This window comes from Mycena indigotica (assembly GCF_014461135.1).
Source record: "Mycena indigotica strain 171206Taipei chromosome Unknown Mind.scaff0001, whole genome shotgun sequence".
NCBI classification, from domain to species: domain Eukaryota; kingdom Fungi; phylum Basidiomycota; class Agaricomycetes; order Agaricales; family Mycenaceae; genus Mycena; species Mycena indigotica.
In genome coordinates, this window is record NW_023503000.1 from 1365732 (window position 1) to 1386995 (window position 21264).

At 50.9% G+C, this 21264-nt stretch overlaps 11 protein-coding genes across 11 annotated transcripts; 5 read left to right on the plus strand and 6 right to left on the minus strand.

Annotated features, from left to right (window-relative positions):
- Window positions 1-179: 179 nt before the first annotated feature.
- MIND_00028700 (BTB domain-containing protein) lies at window positions 180-1297 on the plus strand (the record flags this gene model as incomplete). Its single annotated transcript, XM_037357256.1, has 3 exons — window positions 180-481; window positions 535-823; window positions 875-1297. 3 exons carry the CDS (start codon window positions 180-182, stop codon window positions 1295-1297), a joined length of 1014 nt encoding a protein of 337 aa, XP_037225166.1.
- Window positions 1298-1432: 135 nt separating this feature from the next.
- MIND_00028800 (uncharacterized protein) lies at window positions 1433-1948 on the minus strand (the record flags this gene model as incomplete). The annotated part of the gene is made up of 1 exon (XM_037357257.1): window positions 1433-1948. The coding sequence occupies exon 1, from the start codon at window positions 1802-1804 to the stop codon at window positions 1433-1435; it is 372 nt and encodes a 123-aa protein (XP_037225167.1). The 5' UTR covers window positions 1805-1948.
- Window positions 1949-1979: 31 nt separating this feature from the next.
- MIND_00028900 (uncharacterized protein) lies at window positions 1980-3925 on the plus strand (the record flags this gene model as incomplete). Its single annotated transcript, XM_037357258.1, has 6 exons — window positions 1980-2056; window positions 2152-2340; window positions 2398-2501; window positions 2545-2595; window positions 2816-3434; window positions 3484-3925. Exons 1-6 carry the CDS (start codon window positions 2043-2045, stop codon window positions 3923-3925), a joined length of 1419 nt encoding a protein of 472 aa, XP_037225168.1. The 5' UTR covers window positions 1980-2042.
- Window positions 3926-4170: 245 nt separating this feature from the next.
- MIND_00029000 (BTB domain-containing protein) lies at window positions 4171-5254 on the minus strand (the record flags this gene model as incomplete). Its single annotated transcript, XM_037357259.1, has 3 exons — window positions 4171-4584; window positions 4629-4908; window positions 4956-5254. The coding sequence occupies 3 exons, from the start codon at window positions 5252-5254 to the stop codon at window positions 4171-4173; spliced, it is 993 nt and encodes a 330-aa protein (XP_037225169.1).
- A 205-nt stretch (window positions 5255-5459) lies between these two features.
- On the minus strand, window positions 5460-6530 carry MIND_00029100 (BTB domain-containing protein; the record flags this gene model as incomplete). The annotated part of the gene is made up of 3 exons (XM_037357260.1): window positions 5460-5861; window positions 5912-6188; window positions 6238-6530. The coding sequence occupies 3 exons, from the start codon at window positions 6528-6530 to the stop codon at window positions 5460-5462; spliced, it is 972 nt and encodes a 323-aa protein (XP_037225170.1).
- A 1775-nt stretch (window positions 6531-8305) lies between these two features.
- On the minus strand, window positions 8306-9400 carry MIND_00029200 (BTB domain-containing protein; the record flags this gene model as incomplete). Its single annotated transcript, XM_037357261.1, has 3 exons — window positions 8306-8716; window positions 8780-9068; window positions 9120-9400. 3 exons carry the CDS (start codon window positions 9398-9400, stop codon window positions 8306-8308), a joined length of 981 nt encoding a protein of 326 aa, XP_037225171.1.
- Window positions 9401-9554: 154 nt separating this feature from the next.
- Window positions 9555-10700, minus strand: MIND_00029300 (Chromo domain-containing protein; the record flags this gene model as incomplete). The annotated part of the gene is made up of 7 exons (XM_037357262.1): window positions 9555-9902; window positions 9948-10094; window positions 10143-10210; window positions 10264-10388; window positions 10437-10465; window positions 10510-10610; window positions 10658-10700. 7 exons carry the CDS (start codon window positions 10698-10700, stop codon window positions 9555-9557), a joined length of 861 nt encoding a protein of 286 aa, XP_037225172.1.
- Window positions 10701-10842: 142 nt separating this feature from the next.
- MIND_00029400 (Aha1-N domain-containing protein) lies at window positions 10843-11831 on the plus strand (the record flags this gene model as incomplete). Its single annotated transcript, XM_037357263.1, has 4 exons — window positions 10843-10858; window positions 10906-11011; window positions 11056-11172; window positions 11216-11831. 4 exons carry the CDS (start codon window positions 10843-10845, stop codon window positions 11829-11831), a joined length of 855 nt encoding a protein of 284 aa, XP_037225173.1.
- A 141-nt stretch (window positions 11832-11972) lies between these two features.
- On the plus strand, window positions 11973-13431 carry MIND_00029500 (Activator of Hsp90 ATPase; the record flags this gene model as incomplete). The annotated part of the gene is made up of 6 exons (XM_037357264.1): window positions 11973-12222; window positions 12274-12335; window positions 12457-12834; window positions 12882-13008; window positions 13058-13181; window positions 13230-13431. The coding sequence occupies 6 exons, from the start codon at window positions 11973-11975 to the stop codon at window positions 13429-13431; spliced, it is 1143 nt and encodes a 380-aa protein (XP_037225174.1).
- A 204-nt stretch (window positions 13432-13635) lies between these two features.
- MIND_00029600 (uncharacterized protein) lies at window positions 13636-14543 on the minus strand (the record flags this gene model as incomplete). Its single annotated transcript, XM_037357265.1, has 3 exons — window positions 13636-14296; window positions 14351-14433; window positions 14478-14543. 3 exons carry the CDS (start codon window positions 14541-14543, stop codon window positions 13636-13638), a joined length of 810 nt encoding a protein of 269 aa, XP_037225175.1.
- A 466-nt stretch (window positions 14544-15009) lies between these two features.
- MIND_00029700 (uncharacterized protein) lies at window positions 15010-21262 on the plus strand (the record flags this gene model as incomplete). Its single annotated transcript, XM_037357266.1, has 17 exons — window positions 15010-15066; window positions 15113-15192; window positions 15239-15964; window positions 16014-16070; window positions 16119-16373; window positions 16427-16499; window positions 16543-16718; window positions 16767-17639; window positions 17687-17802; window positions 17853-18244; window positions 18295-18422; window positions 18471-19339; window positions 19387-19916; window positions 19969-20077; window positions 20286-20528; window positions 20581-21092; window positions 21143-21262. The coding sequence occupies 17 exons, from the start codon at window positions 15010-15012 to the stop codon at window positions 21260-21262; spliced, it is 5316 nt and encodes a 1771-aa protein (XP_037225176.1).
- Between the last annotated feature and the right edge of the window lie 2 nt (window positions 21263-21264).

Consider the following 21264-nt stretch of genomic DNA (forward strand, 5'->3'; position numbering starts at 1 on the left):
TTTCATTCAGTGGTCGGCTGCTCAGGAAACAAATCATTCATATCTCTTCTTCATCACTACTGGATAGCATACTCGTATAGATAGCATTATCGACTTCTTGTGTCAGAGAACAACGGGTTCGGAATTCCTTTTCAATTGAAATCGTGATTATGTCATCATATTTCACTTGAACTCGGTCCATGATGTCTGAAGCTCAAGCCCCCCCTGCAAAACGTGCTCGAACCCGTACCGACCTTGAAACGTCTGCTCCAATAACGCGCTCAGAGATATGGCATTCGGATGGCAGTCTGGTTCTCCAAGCAGCAACAACGCAGTTTAGGGTCCATTGGAGTGTCTTGTCGTCTCATTCGTCCGTTTTCAAAGATATGCATGGAATCCCTCAGCCTGCTACCCCGGGACCTATGGTGGAAAACTGCCCTCTCATTCAACTCCATGACGACCCACAGGATGTCGAAAACGTCCTTCGTGTCCTCTACGATCCGTGCGTCAAGTAGTGCCCGAGGTATTGAATTCACTGATTCAAAACTGAACCAGAACCTTACTTCTGCTGCAAAAAGCGCCGCAGTTCACACTTGTTGCCTCATTGGTTCGGATGGGACGCAAATACAATTTTGTGAATTTATGGAAAGTGGGCGTGTCTCTGCTAGAAGCGGAAATTCCAACCAGTCTCGCCCAATTCGATGCTCTACGCAGGAATAAATTGAAAACTGGCATTGTCGATTATCCTGGGCTTTACATGGATATTCTCACCCTAGTGCGAGATAACCAGATCTACACTCTCCAGCCTGGTGCGTACTACGTCGTCTTGAAGAAATATTCGAAGGTCAGTCTCAGAATATTGCAAAATTGGCGAGAAGGATAACTCTTCCAATAGGAGGAACTGCTGGATGGAATTTCGCGGCCAGATGGAATAACTTCCCAGCTTTCACCCGCCGATTTGCGACAGTGCCTCTTGTCCACCGAAAAAATCCTCAAAGCACAGTTCCAGCCAGGATATGCGTTGTCCTTGCTCGCTGACATACCGGCTCCCATGAATTTAAATTGCACAAGCAACTGTTCAAGCAAGAATTCATGTACCGAGCTCAGGCTGATGGAACTGAAGAGGTCTGCCTTGTCGCTGGTTCTCATCCCTCCTGTATTTTCAGAGCAGATAATCGCACAGACTTACCGCAGTTTCTGTCAGTATTGTCGTGATGAAATCCTCCTCTTGAGGGCAAACGGCCGACAAAAGGGTTGGAATGATTTGCCAGGGTTCTTCGGTCTACCTCCTTGGGATGAGTTGAAAAACGACATATAAAAGATCAGATCGTAGTATGTAGGTAACTGTTACTCTATTGAGCTTGGGTAGTAATACAATGTGCGCGTTTTCTCTGCCTCCTCTAGTCAGAGTGGTTCTCCTGGTAACGTAGCAAGCAAGGATAAACTGACTGAGCTACTCGTCCAAAACCTCATACCCCACCCAGACGACCTCTGAGCAACTCGAGCAAGGGACGAGATGACGGCCAGTATCCATATCAGACACCGTAATCGTATATCGAGCCCCACATCGACACGGATGGTCCCAAGTTTCATCTTCTGGATGTTCTGTGAATTCGGAAAGCGAGACGATTTGGGCCGGACGTGGCCCGTGCTTCTTGAACTCGGGAGACGACAATGCTCTGTATGCCTCTTTGAGCGCAGCAATGTCGGTTGTGGAAGATGCGTTCTTGTCGGGGTGGGCAGCAAGAAGGGCGCGGTGGTAGGCTGCCTTGATCTCTGCCTGTGTCGCGGATACATCGACATTGAGCAGAGCGTAGTAGTCCATCAGTGACAAGTCACACAGCGAGCGCGAGTTTTCCAGGTGTTCTTGACTGTGTGGCCTTGAGATGAGGTAGTAAGAGGGTACTATAAGTGCTTGCAGCTGGTAGATAGTTTGAAGCGAAAAAAATCGGAGAGAGTCTGTGAAGGTGGGAGGAAGAGATGGAAATCGGAATTGATCGCGATCAATCGACAAAAAGGCTCTTCTCGACAACGCTCACAGCGCCGCCCTCAAGACACCACAAATGGCTACGACTAGGTGCGTTAACGCTTCGCCAGGTGCTTCCCGATGCTCTCTGGCGCATTGGAGGGCATCAGAGCAGTATTGAGCTGGATGCACTGACTTTTTGTCAGATTGTACTCCAAAGGCCGCGTACTAGGATACAAGCGGGCAAAGCGCAACTCACGCCCGAACACCTCCCTAGTGCAAATCGAGGGCGTCGCGACCAAGGAGGATGCTCAATACTACCTCGGAAAGCGTGTAGCCTACGTTTACAAGGCCAAGCGCGAAATTGCTGGCTCAAAAGTCCGGGTCATCTGGGGGTGCGTTTCTTGTCCTCCCCCCTTCCTTCCTTCCACCGCTTGACCTCCTCTGCCTAGTCGTGTCACCCGCCCTCACGGGAGCTCCGGCGTCGTCAAGTCGAAATTCTCGTCCAACCTGCCCCCGCATGCTTTCGGTGCCAGCGTCCGCGTGGTACGTTACAGTATCTGCCCCATCCTTCCCTTGTTCATTAAACGCTATGCCAGATGCTCTACCCCTCCACGATCTAGGCGTTTTTGTTGTCGTATCCATGCATTGTATGCTATCCCAAAAAAACTACCGCATGAACCAACTGTCTGCTTTTGAGGGATGAGTGCAATACTAGGTCGGAGATCGATGTCAACGCTGCACGAGCCGCAGAGGGAAGGGAGGAAGCTTAGTTTTGTGCGATTTGTGTGATCCAGAAAATCCTTCACTCTGCTAAATAACTGGTTTCCCTTTCAACAAATTGTCCTTACTTGCTCTTTTTTGGTCAAGTAAACTGTTCGGTGAGCAGTAAAAAGCATATCGAATCGAATCGAATCTACTGTACAATCAAGTATGACATCTTCCACCTACATCTTGCTCCTGTTCTCCATGGCTGGCTTTCTCCTCCGTTCCACAACATGCCCAAGATCCACCTGAAACGCACGCCTCAAGAGGAGGCCGACCGCCGAGCTCGTAAACGACGCAAACGCGAGCGCGAGGCATCCTCAAAGAGCAATTCCAAACACAAATCTTCAGAACAAACTACACATCGGAAGTGGGCCTCAGACGATGAGTCAGAGGACGACGCTAACGCTCCCAACCCGGCCAATTCACGCTACGACTACAACGAGCCGGGGCCTTCCGGCTACAAGCCCGACTACGAGGCAATCCAGGCAGAGCTGGAAGAGGCGCGGTTTCGGGAGAAGATGGCCGCTGCTTTCGACGACGACGACAGACTCGACTCGCTGGAGGCGCGGATGAACGACTACGCTCATATACCTGGCCGATGGCGCCAGCCAAACGCAAGCACAACCACAGGCGTATATGCTGAGGACGATCTTCTGAACCTCGATCCAGCACAAATGGACGATGAAGAGTATGCGGAGTGGGTCCGGCATGGGATGTACAGGTGGGTATATCCTTTTATTTCTCTGCAAAAGACTTAGGATGATTTGCAGAAAAACCCATGCGCGAGAGTATGCAGAAGAGCAGGAGCGCAAGGCCCGTCGTGAGGCCCGTCGCGCGGAGGAAAAGGCTAGGAGAGCGGAAACAGCGGCACTGGCTGCCCAAGCCGAAGAGGAGAATAGACGCAAGAAACGACTAAAGGAGGCCAGAAGACAGGAATACGCCCGTCAGGACTACAATTCGCGATGGACCGCGCTGCTTTCGCATGGTGATGGCCCGCTGGTATTTGCGGATGTACCATGGCCGGTTTTGGCTGCACAACGGAGAAGCGAAAGACATCTAAACGACCCGCCTCCGACGATTCAGCTGGAGGAGATTACTGCAGAGAATATCGCGGCTTTCTTCCTCTTTGATGATGCCCCCCAAAGACGACGCGGCGAAGAAAGCGAGGAAGGAAAAACTGCGAGAGACTTACTTGCGATTCCACCCAGATAAGTTTGAAGGCAGATTTATGCATCGGATTCAGGGAGAGCGGGAGAAGACAATGGTGCGGGACGGAGTTGGTAGAGTGGTTAGAGCTCTCAACGCGCTCATGGGGACATAGAAGAGGCACCTGGCGGTATAAGGTATCAAGATGTTCATTGCGAGAGTCTGATTCCTCGGGTTCAGCGGCAAAAGTGAAAATTATGGGGAGCTCTAGGCTTATAGATGAAGTAATTAATGAATGAAGAAATTGGTTGTTATACTTCGTTCGTGAGCTCGTCCCAACCAGGCAGGCCAAAGAACGACGGCAAATCCTCCCATGCCTTCTTTCGTCCATTCTGGGTCGCCTTGCGTATCTCGTTCTGGCACGGCAGACAGCTGCTCTGCAGAAACACTTCCACCTGGTCCGGGTCGGGAAACAACGCTGCCCCCGCATAGTCTGAGTTGAAGTTGATGAAGAGCTGGGAGATCTTCAACCGCCACTGGCTGCACTCGGTGACACAGCGACATATGTCTGCAGAGGGCGACTCGTACAGCCAGCTGAAGGTGTAGCCCGTCTGCAGCGGGATGCGGAACATCCTGCTGCTGCTGGTCACGCATATCCGGAGCTCGTTGGGGGCAAGCACGGCTTTGGTGCCGTCCGGCCGCTCAAGTCCGTCCAGCCACTCTACCTAGAGAGAGTCACTTTGGGAATTCACAAAGAAAAACAGCATACATGTCGGTAGTCATGCAAAATGGAGTAGAAAGCCACCGGAAGGACTGAAAGGATGTTGTTCTCCCTGGCCAGCGCGAGCACATCGACGTGGAGACCGTGATAAGGCAATATGCTCGCTTTCGCGGTGTCCTGACAGTCAAAGTCTTCGACGGTGGAGGGATAGTCGCGCGTAAGTCGCCGCACACCGGCCTTGAAGAGATCAGAAAAATCGTATTTCCGGCCAAGACGAATGAGGGCAGCGACCACAGCGAACGGCAGGGAGTCTTGCAGGAGGTAGGTCCTTTCTCAAGTTAAGCCACAAATTTGGGGGGTTAAAGAGACACGCACGGGTTGTACAGCGCTTTGAGCAAGTTCTGCAGATCTACCGGGTCATCGTGGACTTCAACGACAGGGCAGCCTTCAACAGTTGGCTCCGAAGCGTTCGGTTGTGGCAACGCATACATGTCTTTGAATACGGTCGAATGCATCGTAAGTAGCCCCCAATGGACGCGAAATTGCGTGGTCAACGCTTGTAGAATAACGCTTCCGTCCATATGCCAGATGTCTGAGCGCGTTATGGTTGTTGGCTCGAGGGGAGGATCGTCCGTCCTGGGGCGTTTGGCGGGAGGTGCCTCAAAAGCTGACATTATTCAGGCAAAATAAGCAGACGTATTGAGTAGGATATCGTTGTGAAATGTCGTTCCGCGTGGTTGTGGGGGGGAATGAAAGCGGGGAAGCCTGAACGTGGTGGGCGTTCGGTTATAAGCTCAAGATTGATGATCATTACGCAACAGATAAGATTATACATGCTAATGTCAATTATCGTGAAAAATACTGTACTTGTCAAAGTCCTCAAGGCAAACCACTCTTCAGGTCTCTCCAAGCTGGGAGGCCAAAAACCCCCGGGAGGTCCTCCCATCCTTTCCGCCTGCCCGCATCAAGCAGGTCGCCGATTTCCTGCTGGCACGGCGAACAGTATTTGGACAACTGATTTCTGGGTCTATCGACGTTGAAAGACGTGATGAAAGAGCAGCGTTGCTCCTGGCTGTTGTATCTCCTGAGGCAGTTGCGGCGCTCTTCGCTGCAGACGCGCAAACTGAGACAGTTTTCGGTACTGGGTCGCTTGTGCATCCAAGAGAAGACGTAGCCGTCTTGGAATTGGGCTTGCGAAAGCTTATCGAAACCCACAAGACACGTGCGCAGATCAGCAGTCCTGAGACGAGATGGTCTGATAAGCCCGTCGACCCACTCTCTCTGAGGAAGCATGAGCACCACGAGCCGGTGGTTAGAGCTTGAGTAAGTACCTTTGGGGTTTGCATGATATCATAGTATATGCAAGGGAGAGAGCATTGGATGTCATGCTCCGTGGCCAACTCGAGGACGTCAAATAATAGGCCCGGCGAAGAAGCAATGGGATTGGTGCTGTCCTTCCGCGCAAGAAAGTCCTCCAAGGTCGATGGAAATTGACGATGGATCCACTTGACTGCAACAACGAGAAGGTCACGAAACTCATATTTGGCGCCGAGTCGCAAAAGAGATGCCACAAAGGACAAGGGAAGTGGGGTTTGCAGGAGTAAGGCGCTGATTCGCAGGTTAGTGCAGGCGAATACTAGAGAAAAACTGGACACACGGGGTATACAGCACGGAGAGCAGGTTCTTGACGTCTTGGGGATCGTCTTGGACTTCTAGAAGGGGGCAACCATCCACCAGTTCTGACTGCTCCTCCGGCTGTGGCATTGCGTACATGTCGCTGAAGACCGTCGACTGCGCTGCCAGGAGACCAAAATGAACGCGGAATTGAATGTTTGCAGCTTGAAGGACAACGCTCCCATCCAGATACCAGATTTCAGAGCGGGTGATAGCGACTTCGGATGTATCTTCCGTTCTGGGACGCTTGGCTGCAGGAGAAGCGCAGGAAGACATTCTGCTGCTGGTCGTTTTGTCTCAAGTATTGATCGGGCCGTGACGTGACTAGTTAAAATGATCAAGATAAGATGAAAAAACTGGCTCATGTCGCATGTCAGTGGAGACGCATGTCCGGTTATGGACATGCGTCTGCACCCGCGTCTGACGCGGTGATCTCCGTCGATCCCCGTGATGACCCGGCGGCGCCGCAGGTCTTTAGAGAGAGGCTTGTTAGTGCAGTAGACTTAGATATGGTGTAGAAGAGGTTCTCCATGTACTTACTCCAAGCTGTTACTAGGTATATATTGTACAAGCAATCCCACAGGAGCTTTCTAACTATATATATAGCACTATTGTACAACTTAATATATGTGTGCTCTACGCAAACTCGGAATCAGTTACTGCTGTCTCGGGGTTCAGCAGACTCCTGTGAGTCATCTGCACAGAGCCAGCAACACTACATGTAGTGCACAGTGGACTCGGACACTGAGATAATGTCAGATTGATAATGCAGCAACTTGAATGAAGACTTATGAAGTGACCGCCATGGATGGCGAACTGGGATGTGTTGTGAAATATTTGCGGGCCTGTAGAGGCGAGGGGGGCTTCGACTCGGAGGCCACCGCTCGCGTCCATGGACTCAAACGTCGAGCATCATGCACACGAATCGGCGGCGGCGCCGGACGAGGCCGGGCTTCGGCCGGGCAGCTGACACAATATCAGCGTCACGTTGGTGGTTATTTCCGACCCGAACTGACCGAAATTGATGGGCCATCAGGCCCAGACGCCAACTTGAAAAATCATTGGCTGGAACGCATGTCCTTATGAGGAGTTTCCTCCGAAAGGACATGCGTTGTGGCTGCGTCATGGCCATTGCCGCCCGTCCCGTTTTGGACACCCGTAACTGACCAAGATCGCGTTCGAACACGCGCTGTCATCGCAATAGCGGCTTCAAACTTCATTGAATGGCAGTAGGTGAGTACATGAATCATCCTACAATCTTCCCTCTTTTTCCCTCTTTTTTCTTAATTTTTTTGCCCCGTCTCCACAGACATACGACATGGGCCAAAAAACTTGGGGCAGATTACAGTGCGTGTGACCACCTCTCGAATGCCGGATCAGTGTAGATGTCAACCAAAAAAAGATGACCACCGTTCATTTTTTGTAATGACCATAGTATTCTAAGATTGCAGGAAATGAAAGCTACAGGGTAGAGGTACCTTGAGTTAAAATATCTAAGGAATTGGTGAAGGTTTTCAAAATAGTGACCCCAGAAAAGTGATACCTGTGGGAAAATCATGTCGGCATCACTCGGCATTGATGTAGATCACTCGAATATGGCAGATAGACGTTGATGGGTGTGATAGCATCACTATATATCATGATTTTGTCATAATATGTAACCTGCCACTCCCAAAATCATAGCTGTCCAAATCTGTCTAAGCCGTCTCAAAGCCTTCAGTAGGTATATTCTAACTAGCTGAAGTGTGCAAATCTGCTAAGGTCCTGGTTCTCAGTGCTTCTCTGTCCTCAGCTACCAAAAATACAGTTTCTAGGCCTGGCAGTAGGCCGGGGAGCCACCGGACCAGTGTCCGGAAATGGTGAAATCTGGCCAAAAAGTGATACACTGTGGGAAAATTGGGTCTGAAGTGATAAATCGACGTTTTTTGGGGAGCTGATCTTGAAAAAAAATGTCTAAAATCTTGAAAAAATTTCCCTGGCGTTACCGGGACCTGTCAGACAAGTGGTCACGCGCACTGTACAAGTATATAGCAGGATTACCGTAAGAGCTCTCAAGGGAGGCCGGTCTTTAACTCGCCCCAGGAAGGCAGGCCAAAAAAACCTGGGAGATCCTCCCAGCCCCTTTCTCTGCCTGCATGGTATACATCTTCGATCTCCTTCTGACACGGCGGACAGAATCGATACAACCAGTTTTGAGACTTATCTGGGTTGAAGCCCGCCAGCAGAAAGCAGGAATGTTTATGATTGGCGTGGCCTCGCAGAATCTTGAGGCGATTGGCGGCGCACACGACAAAGTTTTCGCAGGTTTCGAGGTTCGGCAGTTTGTGCATCCATGAGCAGATGTAACCGTCCTGAAATTGCACTCGGGCAAGCTTCTCGGAGCCCAGAAGACACGTGGCCAAATCAGGGGGTCTCAAAATAGAGATGGTCCCTGCCGTCTTTATTCCGTTGACCCATTTCTCCTGAATGAGCATGAGATCTTCGTAGTACTGATGCGTGATGCATTATATATAGCTCTGAGTTACCTTTGGAATTAGCATTATATCGTAGTAAATGCAGGGGAGAGAGCATTGAATGTCGTGCTCTATCGCCAACCGAAGGACGCTGAACAAACAATTCGGGAAATGAGAGATGTGCATGGCAACATTCCCAGTCGGGAGTTTTCGTGCAGCGTAATCTTCCAGCGTACTAGGAAACTGGAGGTGGATCCGCTTCACTCCAACCGCGAGGAGCTCACGAAAGTCGTATTTGGTTCCCAGTCGCACGAGAGCCGCGACAATGGGGAACGGAAGAGGCGTTTGCGATAGCAGCGTGCTAATATGTGTCAGAGACCGTCACTATTGGGTCGAAAGGAATGAGACATACGGGGTATACAGAACGGAAAGCAAGTTTTTGACATCTTCGGGATCATCGTGTACCTCAACCAGTGGACAACCGTCAACAGTTGCCTGCAACTCTGGCTGTGGTAGTTCATACATGTCACTGAACACTGTAGAGTGTGCCGCCAGGAGACTGAAATGGACACGAAATTGGGTGTTTGCGGCTTGGAGAACAACGCTCCCATCCTTATACCAGATTTCAGACCGAACTATCGTATCCTCTTCGGTTCTCGGACGTTTAGCCGGAGGAGAGCTGGATGAGGACATCGTCGTTTGCGGTAAGCGAGGTGCACGTGCTAATCAACGATGAGATGAGCTACAACAGTCCTTATGTGGTCCGAGTGGGTCTAGTAACGACAATGATTACAGCAAAATATACTATAATTCTATGGAATCTGCGGGCCAATATATTAAATACGCTTCAGAAGTTTCCTGTCGCGAAATTGAGTGAAAAGTCCGTCTCTCGTGCAAATGCTAAGTCGTAGAAGCTCAGGCCGCCCCGTAACGGAGACGGACGAGCATTTGGTGCAGGATTTAGCCGCATATCATCGTAGGTTGGAGACCAGTCTGGCTGCCAGAGACTGTCGTCTAGTCGGGGTGAGAAGGTATCGTCGTTGTCGGGGGAGAAGGTGGGTATCGGGTCGTCGCACGGGTCAAGTAAATCGAATGCAAGAGCTGGGGCATCAAAGTTATGTTGTGGATCTAGGCGTAATCGCGGATATATTGTTGGAGAGAGTGAGGGAGATGATCTGGGTGATTTTGTGGTGGGCTGAAGCAAGTTAGTTGAGGATTTGGTTTCGATGAAAATAAGCACCTCGAGATGATCCAAATTGAGACGCGAAGCGCCGCCATCAGAGGGCTCAGGCCGATGATTGTCGTTGACGGTCCTATGGCTTATCGAAGACGGCTTGGACGGACGAGTAGATGGCTTTGCCTTGCGCGCCGCAGAAGGTGTCGCTCTCTAGTGTGAAATTATTGATATAGCATGACAAGCGGAATAAAACCGTACGCGTTGTCGCTTGGATTTGATAGGTTGAGATGAATCAGGTTGAGAGTGCGAGAGGGCTCTAAAATCCACTAGAGTCAATCATAGATGAGGCCAAATACGCGTGCAAGCGGCGAGGACGAACAAATCCACTGGTCTGATGGAATGACTTCAAATCCTGCTGACTTTTCTTCCGTCGCCCTCAGTCCAATGGCTTCCCAGAACGCAAGTAAGAGTGCTTCGCAGTCCAGATTGCCTCTAGGCTCCCATCTACAGCAGGATAGGCAAACACCCTAAACGAAACGCGGTCTTGCTTACGTGTTGTCTGCCTCGGGGAATCCTTTCCACTGAAACCAGTAAGAGAAGTGCACTTGCTCTTGAGCATTCTTACCTTGATCAGGTATATCCAACCATGACCAAAGAGCGTTGACTCTGGGTCCAAGAAATGAGGATCGAAAGCATCTTCGTTACGCTTCGCGCGAAGGATTACTTCTGCAATGGAATGAGCCCTGTTGAAGGGATTGAAGAAGATGTCTGACCAACTTCCCATTCGACCGTTTGAATGGCGCGTTTTTTCGACATGGTGGTGGTTTAGTAACAGCAAAGGAGCATTGCCGAAATGCGCTGCAGCAAAGGAAAAGAGATGATCAAATTTCCATTTTTAGACAGAGTCATCCTTCATTGGACTCACCACCATCTCGTCGATACTTGACCCACAACCACCATGGCTGAACGAAAAGGTCTGCAGAGTACTTACCCACTATACACCCAAGCTCATTATATGCAGTCTTGAACAAATACTTCCCACCCGACTTCGACCCCGAGTTAATTCCAAGGCGGCGGGGACCCAAGAATTCCCAGCAAGTGGTTCGTCTCATGGCCCCTTTCTCCATGTGAGTGCACATACTCAACTCCTACCAGCTCTAATGTCAGTCAGGCGATGCAATACGTGCGGAGAGTACATCTACAAGGGCAAGAAGTTCAATGCTCGAAAAGAGACTGTGGACGGAGAGGACTACTATGGTATCAAGATATTTCGGTTCTACATTAAATGGTGCGTTGCTGTTTCTCAGGCCTGAATTGTCTAACTTGTTTAGCACGCTATGCTCTGCAGAGATAACGTTCAAGACCGACCCAAAGAACACAGACTATGCTGCTGAACATGGTGCATCACGAAACTTTGAACCGTGGCGAGAAGAGAAGGAGGGCGAAGAAGAGGACCGATTGGCAAAGCTGGAGGAAGAAGAGAACAACCCGATGAAGGTTTTGGAGAACAGGACCACGGACTCGAAACGAGAAATGGAAATTTTAGATGCGCTGCAAGATATTCGAGCTCGCAACGCACGAATAGAGCGGACGGGAAATGACTCTTCGGTCGACCTTATGGCCCGAATTGGCGTAGAGGAGTTGGAGAACGAGGAAACACTTGAACGGAGGCGAGAAGAAGAGGAAGATGAGAAACTGGTGCGAGAGGTGTTTTCCAAGGTTGCTGCCGGACCGTCAAACGAGGAGGGCGAAACACCCACGCTGATGACCGTCAAGAGAAAGGCGGACGACACAGAACCCGAGTTGCTTAGTCTCCTCCCTGAATCAGCGCGTTCACTCATCTCGGCCAAGACATCAGTGCTGCATACCGCAAAGAAACCAAAGGTGGAGGTGTCCAAAAAGAAGTCATTGGGCATTCTAGTGAAGAAGGGCAAAGCTAAAGCATAGTGTTGTTGTTGTTATTGTCGATGTAACTTGTACATAGCACGCTCACGGGATTGCAACTGGTGCATTCTGGAAATTTCGTGGCTTTGATGGGAAATCGTTCTCATCTCTTCATCCACCACAACTTTCTCATTTCGGATTTCAATGGCCATCCCTGCACCTCTTTCTTCCGGAATCGCCAACTGGCATTGGAAGAACAAGACCGTGACGCGATGGGGTCATGAGGCAGGTTTTTCTCTGGCTGTGGTTGGTATATTCATTATTTCAATGGTAAACAGTGGTTCGAGCGCGAACTCCCGACCATCACCGTTTCTGGGGATGGCACCGAGCTTATTGTCATTTCTTCGGTCACCAATGTGGACGGAGATGTCGAGCTTGGTCAGCGCAAGTCCAAGTACGCGTTCAGATCTCCATCCACGCCCATCTACTCAACTTTACTGACCAGACTCATCACTATATTCGACTGCAAGATTGAACTTGCTTGGTCTGGAACTGCTTCGGATGGAAGTGAGGTCAGCGGCACTGTGACGATTCCAGAGGTTTCGCATGAGACAACCGTTGACCGCCTCAACGACTATGAGGCAAGGCCTCGTCTTTATTTATTTAACTCGCTCTTATCGAAACGCAGTATCATTGGTCACTTACCACTGCCTCATCGCCAGAAGTTGACGCGCTTTACAAGCTTGCCAAAGCGCGCCTTCCCTCTGCTCTTGAGACTAAATTCGCCGAATTCGCAGTCGCAATCGTCGAAACGCACAGCAAAGATGTCACTGTCAGTGCTGACCCCAGTCGTTCCGCTACCCCTGCGATCACGCCCACTGCTTCGTCATCGGAGACTCCTGCTGGCGCCGTTTCAACGCCTCAGCCAAAGCCAGAGAAAAAGAAGAGCAATGTTAATACCACCAAAATCACCGTTGAGGGCTCTTTCATGGCCGCCGCCGCCGATCTATTCAGTTTGTTGACGGACGAGAAAAGGATCCCCACCTGGACACGAGCACCAGCAAAAGTATGTGGCTTTCAATGCTGTTTCTTTTTGCTGACCCGTAATCGTAGTCGGAAGCCAAAGTCGACACTGAGTATTCTCTGTTTGGTGGAGGTGTCAAGGGAAAATATGTGTCTTTGACCTCCCCCACGGAAATTGTTCAAACCTGGGCACTATCGAACCCTTCATGGCCTTCGGGTATCGGAATAACTGCTCTACCCAATTGTTTTGCTTACCACCCTGGCAGGACACAGTGCTACTCTGACCACCAAGATCACACAAGGCTCGGACTATTCTACGGTTACCTTCGTTCTCGATGGAGTTCCCACTGGCCAAGAGGAGGAGATAAAGCGCAATATAGAAGGCTACTAGTAAGGCATATAAAGTCTACTTGAACTCTCTGCTTATGCATTGTGCAGTATTCAGGGGTTCAAATCCATCGGGTACGTCCAGCTCTATCTGTCTCCTCCCTCGTATACCAAAGCGCCGCAAAACCGCATACCCGCCAAGCCCGTCAACACATCCAGCCGCCAATCGTTTGTCACGGCGATTGTGTTGGCGACTCTAGTTCTCTTCGCGGCTTTTGCATTACCGTATTTCTCCCCGCGCCTCTCCAAGTAACTTTATGCACTAAAAGTAGCGGAAACTAATTATCGTGTCTATCATCTTTTGGACTCTAGGTTGGGAAGTTCGCTCTCTTAAGGGACCCGCGCGCGCGACAAGAGACAGAAGTTTCGACGAGGTGTGCTGAGTGAAGACAAATGTGCTTGTATCTCGAGAACCAATATTAGAACTACAATTTTACAACATGGAAACCGTTCCCGACTAGTCTATGCTGAAGCTCGAGCTAGTACTATCATTGTGGTGCTTGAAGAATTTGGTTGAATCCAGGACAGTCGTGATGGCTGCTGTTTCACCGCTGCATGTCGATATCGACGATCCGCCGACCGAATATGCATCAGAATCGTGTCTAGGCAGATAGATTCCTCCAGCCGTGGCCATTTCTGCGACCTCGGCTAGCTCTCCTTCGCGCCGATATTCTTCCTTCACCGCGTCAAGGAATGCTACCCATTTGTCGCGCTGATCGCCTGGCGGCATGACACGAGTCCCGTCCCAGAGACCGGGCGTTGTCTTCAGCGGCGAGAGAAGGTCATTTTCTGCGTAATAACCTTGCCACGCAATGTCTTTGAGCGCAGAGGCGATTTGGCTGGAGGTATGTCGCATGATGGGCAAGAGGCGCTCCATGGTAGTCAGTGCTGGCGATGGATCATTCGTGTTGACCGTCAGTTCATCGAGTTGTGACTGGATGTATGATGTTGGAGAGGGTCGTGGTCGGTGAGAGGGCTCGCGAACGGGCAGCGGCAGATGTGGGGAAAAGAATGACTCCCCGAAGTGACGCTCAACCGGGGGCTGAAGTACCGGATGCTGCGGAGAAGGAGAAGAAGGGACAGTCACGACTGGCGGGTCATGCACAACAGGACTACCACTGGTGGATGCATGAGTCCAGCTCATGGCGGCAAAGAAAAAAGAGGTAACGGACCGTCTGCGCTTGCCAAAGAATTTATCTAAAAGACGCTTTATGAGCTTCTCCGAGGTGGCATTGGCGGGACGGATATTCTCCTGCTTTGTTTGGGTTAAAATGAGACAAAGAGCATTAATGGGCTCACTTTGGCAAGAGTTTGCAGTTGGCGCCGGGTCAGACAACGGAGCTGTTCTTCACTCATGCATGCCATGGGAGAATGAGGGGGGTTGAGGTCGGGTTCACCGGCATTTTTTAAATAGATTCATGGTGGAGGTCATAGCATGAACGCTTGGGACCAAGGCAGGTCAAATCTTGCACACGGAGGTCCCCAAGTTGTCCAAAGCGCCTCTAAGATTGCGAAGACCTGAGCTTGCGTGCGTGTGCAAATTAGATCATGATGGAGGTTTGAAGGAAGTAGGATCCAAGATCAAGTGTCGCGTCCTTTGCCTTCTACTATCACCACCTAACGACGACAATTATTGTGGACCTCCTTCTGGTTGACTCTCTGAACATGGCTAATTGAAGTGGACAAGAGAATTTATGGCTCCCGCTCCTCGACATGGCCAATGTTTTCTGATCCAGCACTTGCGCTTTGACCCTGACAGCTCTATTGTCTACTAAGGCTATAAAGCAAGACCTTTCCGACTGCCTTGTCCCTTTCTCTTCAAGCTCTTCAAATGGATGCCGCCGCACTTGCAAATCTCCCTCGGTCTGAACTTGTTCAACTCGCTCGTGTAGGTTTCGAAAGTTCACTCATTGGCAAGTCCGACCCTATGATAGACCAACGAGATCGACCCAGAGCTGAATAACGAAGAAATAATCGTCGCTCTTCTTACCCGATTCCCATTGGGTGTTGTTCCGTGCGTATTACCACCTCCTTCTGCTTCGCATTCTCATTCCGAGCAGGTATCTTGTTCATAGTCGACGAAATTCCTCTATTTCGAGGTTCGTTGGACGATTCAGGAACGCCTTGAAAACTGTCCGGCTTGGGTCGCGCATCAAATCGACGCCACTTGAGAGCGAACCAATGTCTATGGCTGCCTCCGTCGAAGCTGTCTACGATAACCAATCTGTCCGAGATGATGGGTGGTCGACTAGTGCAGAGATTTCCCATGCAATTCCAACAATTGTGGAGGACGACGCGAATCCGGAAGATGTACAACGGTTGATGGCTCAGATGGTCAAACTCTCGGCACAAAACAAATCGTATCTAGCCAGGGCTGCTGCTGTCAAAGCTGAAGCAGATCGTCTCAATAAGCTTGCCGCAGAAACGAAACGCCAGCTTATCGTTGAACAAACTCGTCGGCAGCGAGTCGAAGACTACTACAAGTATTGGAGAGCAATGGATGCAGAGTGGTCACACACAGCTATTTGGGACAGTCAAATCACTGTCGTTCCAGTAACTGCGCGTATTCCAGGGGTCAAAGGGTCGTATGTGATTGAGATGGAGGTGACGGAGTCAGACGACGAAAGATTGCAAAAACAGTGGACATATCACCACAAATATTTCAAGCGCAGGAGGAGGGAGGCAAGGGGGCGGAAAGCAGAGCAGCGCAATATTCCGGTCGACATGGTTTCGGACGTAGAGACGGCCTCTGATGAGGAGGAATTCCGTCATCCATTTGTTCTTACGTGCGTGCCTTGCTTGTCTTTTCAACGCGGCCTGACATTATTCTCACAGAGATGCTGACGGAGATCAAGGCGTTTCCGACTCGGAACGATATGTCTACCCCATGATGTAGGCCCATTTTTGCGTGAGACTACGGTCCGTTTACCGCGAGTTTAGGAACGAAGGCGAAGGGATGTACTTGTTTCCGCCGGAGACTATCGTAATCAAGCAGCACGGAAGCCGCAAACGAAGGTTGGAGGACGGAGAAGGCCGCCAAGAGAAGCGGGCTCGAAGGACACAGGAGTCTGTGACAATCCAGGGACTGCGGGAGGGCGAAACCGAATTGGATCGTGATGTCCGCATTCTGGATGCTTTGAATGTGGATGAGAGGCACGAATTGCGAGCTACGGGGCTTGAACGAGTGGGTGGTTGGTTTATTGGTAGCCGGGAGCAATAGATCATTTTTGTGACACGTCATTTGTAAGCCTCGAACTCCTACAGCCATCTCGCTTTTCCGGGTCTTCGGGCTACGCGCAAGGAGCGACGTTGCACGTGAACGTGAGTTGTTTTCCTTCGCGCGGAGAGATTCGCGGTTGTTGAGGGCCGTTTTAGCATGAACGGCTATTCGTCGTTTGCCCAGCAGGGGGTCGTAAATCCAGCAATGCTGGCTCAATATCCAGGCGGTGGCGGTGGTCAACCTCAGTCACCCTTTGGCGCAATGTCTCCCGCCCAACTTCTCAATGGCATGAGCCCAGTCGTACACCAACCCGTTAACACGTATGTCATATCGCCCCCCCCAAACTGACAAAGCTTCACAACAAACAGTATTCCGCCTCAGATTATGCAAGTTCTTAGCGCGAATGGTTATACGACCGAATCCTTGAGCAATATGGCCCCTGCGGACCGTAACGCCCTCTTTCGACAGGCTGCAAATGCCTTCCGCCAACAACAACAACAACATCAGCAGCAGCAGCAGCACCACCAACAACAACACCCACAACATGACTTTGAGTCTTCCAACATGCAAAATGGGTTCAACAAGCCCGTTCCTCCCCAATTTGGCCCTGGATTCTCCCAACAACCCCAGCAGCCATTCAATAGACCAGTGGATTCTCCCCAGGTTTTGCGGTCCAACTCAATGGGTCCACCACCACCAGTCATTCGCTCAAACTCTGCCGCATCCTTATCCGACTTTGGTGCGCCTCCCAATCCAGCGCGGGCGCCCTCCTTTGGGCCACAAACGCCACAACGCCAACCCAGTATCCCCCGTTCAGTTTCTCCAGTCAAACGCGAACAGACTACCCCAGCTCCAGCGCCAGCGCCTCCCGCCTCTTTCCTCGCACCTCAGCCTGGCCCCTCAGTCCCACGAGTCCGTGCTGGTGACCGTGTAACAGCGGTGCCTCTGTCGACTTCGATGACCACAATACCGCCGCTGAGTGCAGAAGACATCAGCCAGGTCAAGGAGTGGATGAAAGCGGACCAGGCTTATGACCTGATCCTCCGTGATTCCAAAACACACATGGGCGCTGAGTTGCGCGATGCTGTTGGCCCACCGGCGGTGGGCTGGTGGGAGCGTGGGGCGAGGGTCTCGAACGGGAGTCGTTTCATCGTTGGGCGGGAAGGTTTTGAGATAAAATGGCCATACAAAAAGAAGGAGCGTGACGGGAGGAGGAAGCACAAACGAGAAGGCATAAAACTGTGAGTCAAGTATCAATCGCTCCTTGCTTGCTTTCTAAATCGGGTAGACCGAGCAAGCTACGGCCAGACGATGCCACTCGACCTGAAGAGCTTGTGCCCATTCGACTCGAGTTCGATTACGAACACCACAAAGTTCGGGACACGTTTGTTTGGGATATGAATGGTACAGCAAACCCCTCTCACTGTGTTTGTTCGTTTCTTATATCTTGCTAGCGACTATTGGTCCAGAGGACTTTGCCCAGTCAATGATTGAGGACTACAGTCTCCCTACATTGTACCACGGTATCATTGTCAAGTCCATCCAAGACCAGCTGAGCGATTACCGTGCGCATTCCTCAAAATATGACGGAGACTCGTGGGATATTGTGGAGAAGGAGAGAGATACCCTTGGCGCTGGCAAGCTGGACGAGGACAGCGCGGCGTTTTGGGAAAACTGGCGAAATCGTTTACGAAAGGACTTCATCACAAGTCGAGCTGAGCGCACCAAAGGAAGAAAACGCCGTAAGGTCATAGCAGAGGACGACGGGGTTGAGCCGCCCAAGGCTCTCGATGAATTCACCCTCAACATGAAAACCATGCGAGAAGATACTCGAATAGTTATTCGGGTATGTTTCTCTATCTCTCTTGACACTTACTAATTTTGCATGTCATCAAGCTGGATATCACTGTTGGGTCCATTAAGCTGGACGATCAGTTCGAATGGGATTTAGACAACGACGATGCATCCCCAGAAGCATTTGCAGAGCTTCATGCTCAAGAGTTGGGCTTGGGTGGTGAATTCAAGTATGTTTTTATTTGTCTCTTTGTCGGCCATCTATTCACTTTTTCTAGAACTGCAATTGCACACTCGATAAGAGAGCAGCTGCACGCTCACCAAAAATCTATATTCCTCGTGGGCCCACAAGACGAAGATCTCCGTCATTCCTTCCTTCCCACTCTAACGACCGGTGCTCGTGCAATGGACCAAGTCCAATCTTTCACGCCTCTTCTCAACTACCTCAGTGATGGCGAGCTCGAACGCAATGAGAAAGAACGCGACAAAGATTTCAACAAACGAAAGAAACGAGGGCGAGGAGGACGACGAGGTGTGGTTTTACCTGACCGGGAACCTATACGGACGTGTCGAACACCCGCTATCGGCTTTCCAGAGGCAGATCCGGCCACTGTTGCGGCTGCGGCTGCAGTTAATGCTCCAGTTTCCCGTCGGGCTGCTGCTGCTGCTGCTTCAGTCACGATCGCCAACCTTGTCGCCTCTGAAAATGGAGGACCTGCGTTTACACCCTCTGTGATGCCGACACTTCCTGCGCCTGCCCCTCTTGTCTTCAAAGAAAAGTCTGTGAAAGGATTCTTCAAACCACCACCGTTTAACCCGGCTATTCTCCGACCACGCGCCCGCGCAAATCCGTCAGTGCCGCCATCCACTGCCGTTGATATCTCTACATTACCTACACCTCTGGAAAATGACCCTCCCCCACGTCCTACAGCAGCGCCCATGATTGTCACGGATAGATCTCGGCCGTTTACTGCAAAACAAAAGAAGGACGCTGAACGGGAGGCAAAGGAGAAGGAATTTGCTGAGGGGCAGCGGCCGAATATGATCGATGGTGTGTGGCATTGTTCCAACTGCGGTTGCCCAGAGGGCCTGGCAATCGGACGGCGAAAAGGACCGCTTGGGGACAAATCGCAATGCGGTACCTGTGGTATGGATTCTTTTCCATGTTGTTGAACATTTTTTGATTCTTCCTAGGTAAATATTGGCATAGATACCGCAAGCCTCGTCCTATCGAGTACAACTCGAGCTATGAATTCCATGCAAATGGGCAGAAGAAGGAGGCCGAGGTTATAAAACGGAAACGTGGGCGACCGCCAAACTCGACTCTGCCGGCCACGCCAGTAGATACATCGGAGCCGCAAACGCCCCGAGAATCAAGGCAGTCTCGGGAAGCCTCGCCGGTGTCGACCACTTCGAGTGCATCTGAGGTACCCCTTGCTCAGCGGCTAAAAACCAACTCCTCTCCCCTTGTTCAGCGGAATGGGACTGATCCTGCACCAACATCGACACCGGCGGCACCAGTTACCCAGCCACCAGCTCCTCCGCCAAACCCCGCTCCAGACCCAGTCGTTCTCCCCCCAAAACCAACGCAGCCGCCGCAATGGCTTATGGACTGTATGGGGGAGTTGCAAAATGAGTGGAAGAATGATAGGTTTGAGGTAATATGCAAGGCCAACGCGACTGAGTGGGAATGGCGGATAAAGTGTTTGGACTGTCCTGGCAAGGTTAGAATTGCTTCTTTTTTTCTCGACGGTCGTTGATTGACGTATGGTGAAGGTGTACATCACTGGCCCTGGCGAGACGCTGAACAATTATGAGCTGCATCTGAGGAATCGGTTCCACCGCCAGAAAGCCACGGAGAGGATGCGCAATAACCCGAACCCTAGTGTGTCATAGAAGAGAGTGATTCTTTGTATCTGTTTTCTGTATCGTTACTTACTTTTATGTTCTTGCTTTGCTGGAATTGACATCAATGTGCCACAAGAGCTTAGATATCGCAAGAAGGACGAGTTTTAAACGTGCCGACGGTTGTGTCCATACCAACGAAACACCCACCACGTGTCGCTTGGCCACCATTTATAACCTTGTCTCAGCCAATGTCTGCTTCCACTCCTACACCACATCTTGCATGGCAGCCAATAGCCCCACTTTTGTAACGGACCGCGCTCGGCTGAAGCACACTGAACTGAAGGCAAAAGAGAAGGCTGAAAACCAAGGGCAGCGACCGAATATGATTGACGGTGTATGGCACTGTTCCAACTGTGGTTGTCCGGATAGTCTGGCAATTGGACGACGGAAAGGACCTCTGGGGGACAAATCGCAATGCGGCTCTTGTGGTAGGCTCCGTTTCCAGTCGTTGAAATATTCGTTATCAAAATTTCTTCCTAGGCAAACATTGGCACCAGTATCGCAAGCCGCTTCTCGTCGAGTACAACACGAGCTATGAATTCCATGCCAATAGGCAGAAGGAGGCCGAGGTTATAAAACGTGGGCGACCACCAAACTCGACTCTGCCGGCAACGCCAGTGGATACATCCGAGCCGCAAACGCCCCGAGAATCAAGGCAGTCTCGGGAAGCCTCGCCGGTGTCGACCACTTCGAGTGCATCTGAGGTACCACTTGCTCAGCGGCTAAAAACCAACTCATCTCCCCTTGTTCAGCAGCATGGGACTGATCCTGCACCAACGACACCGGCGGCACCAGTGACCCAGCCATCAGCTCCTCCGCCAAACCCAGACCCAGTCGTTCTCCCCCCAAAACCAACGCAGCCGCCGCAATGGCTTATGGACTGCATGGGAGAGTTGCAAAATGAGTGGAAGAATGATAGGTTTGAGGTGATATGCAAGGTCAACGAGACTGGGTGGGAATGGCGGATAAAGTGTTTGGACTGTCCCGGCAAGGTGAGAATTGCTTCTTTTTTTCGATGGTCGTTGACTGACGTCTGGTGAAGGTGTACATCACTGGCCCTGGCGAGACGCTGAACAATTATGAGCTGCATCTGAGGAATCGGCTCCACCGCCAGAAAGCCACGGAGAGGATGCGCAATAACCCGAACCTTAGTGTGTCATAGAA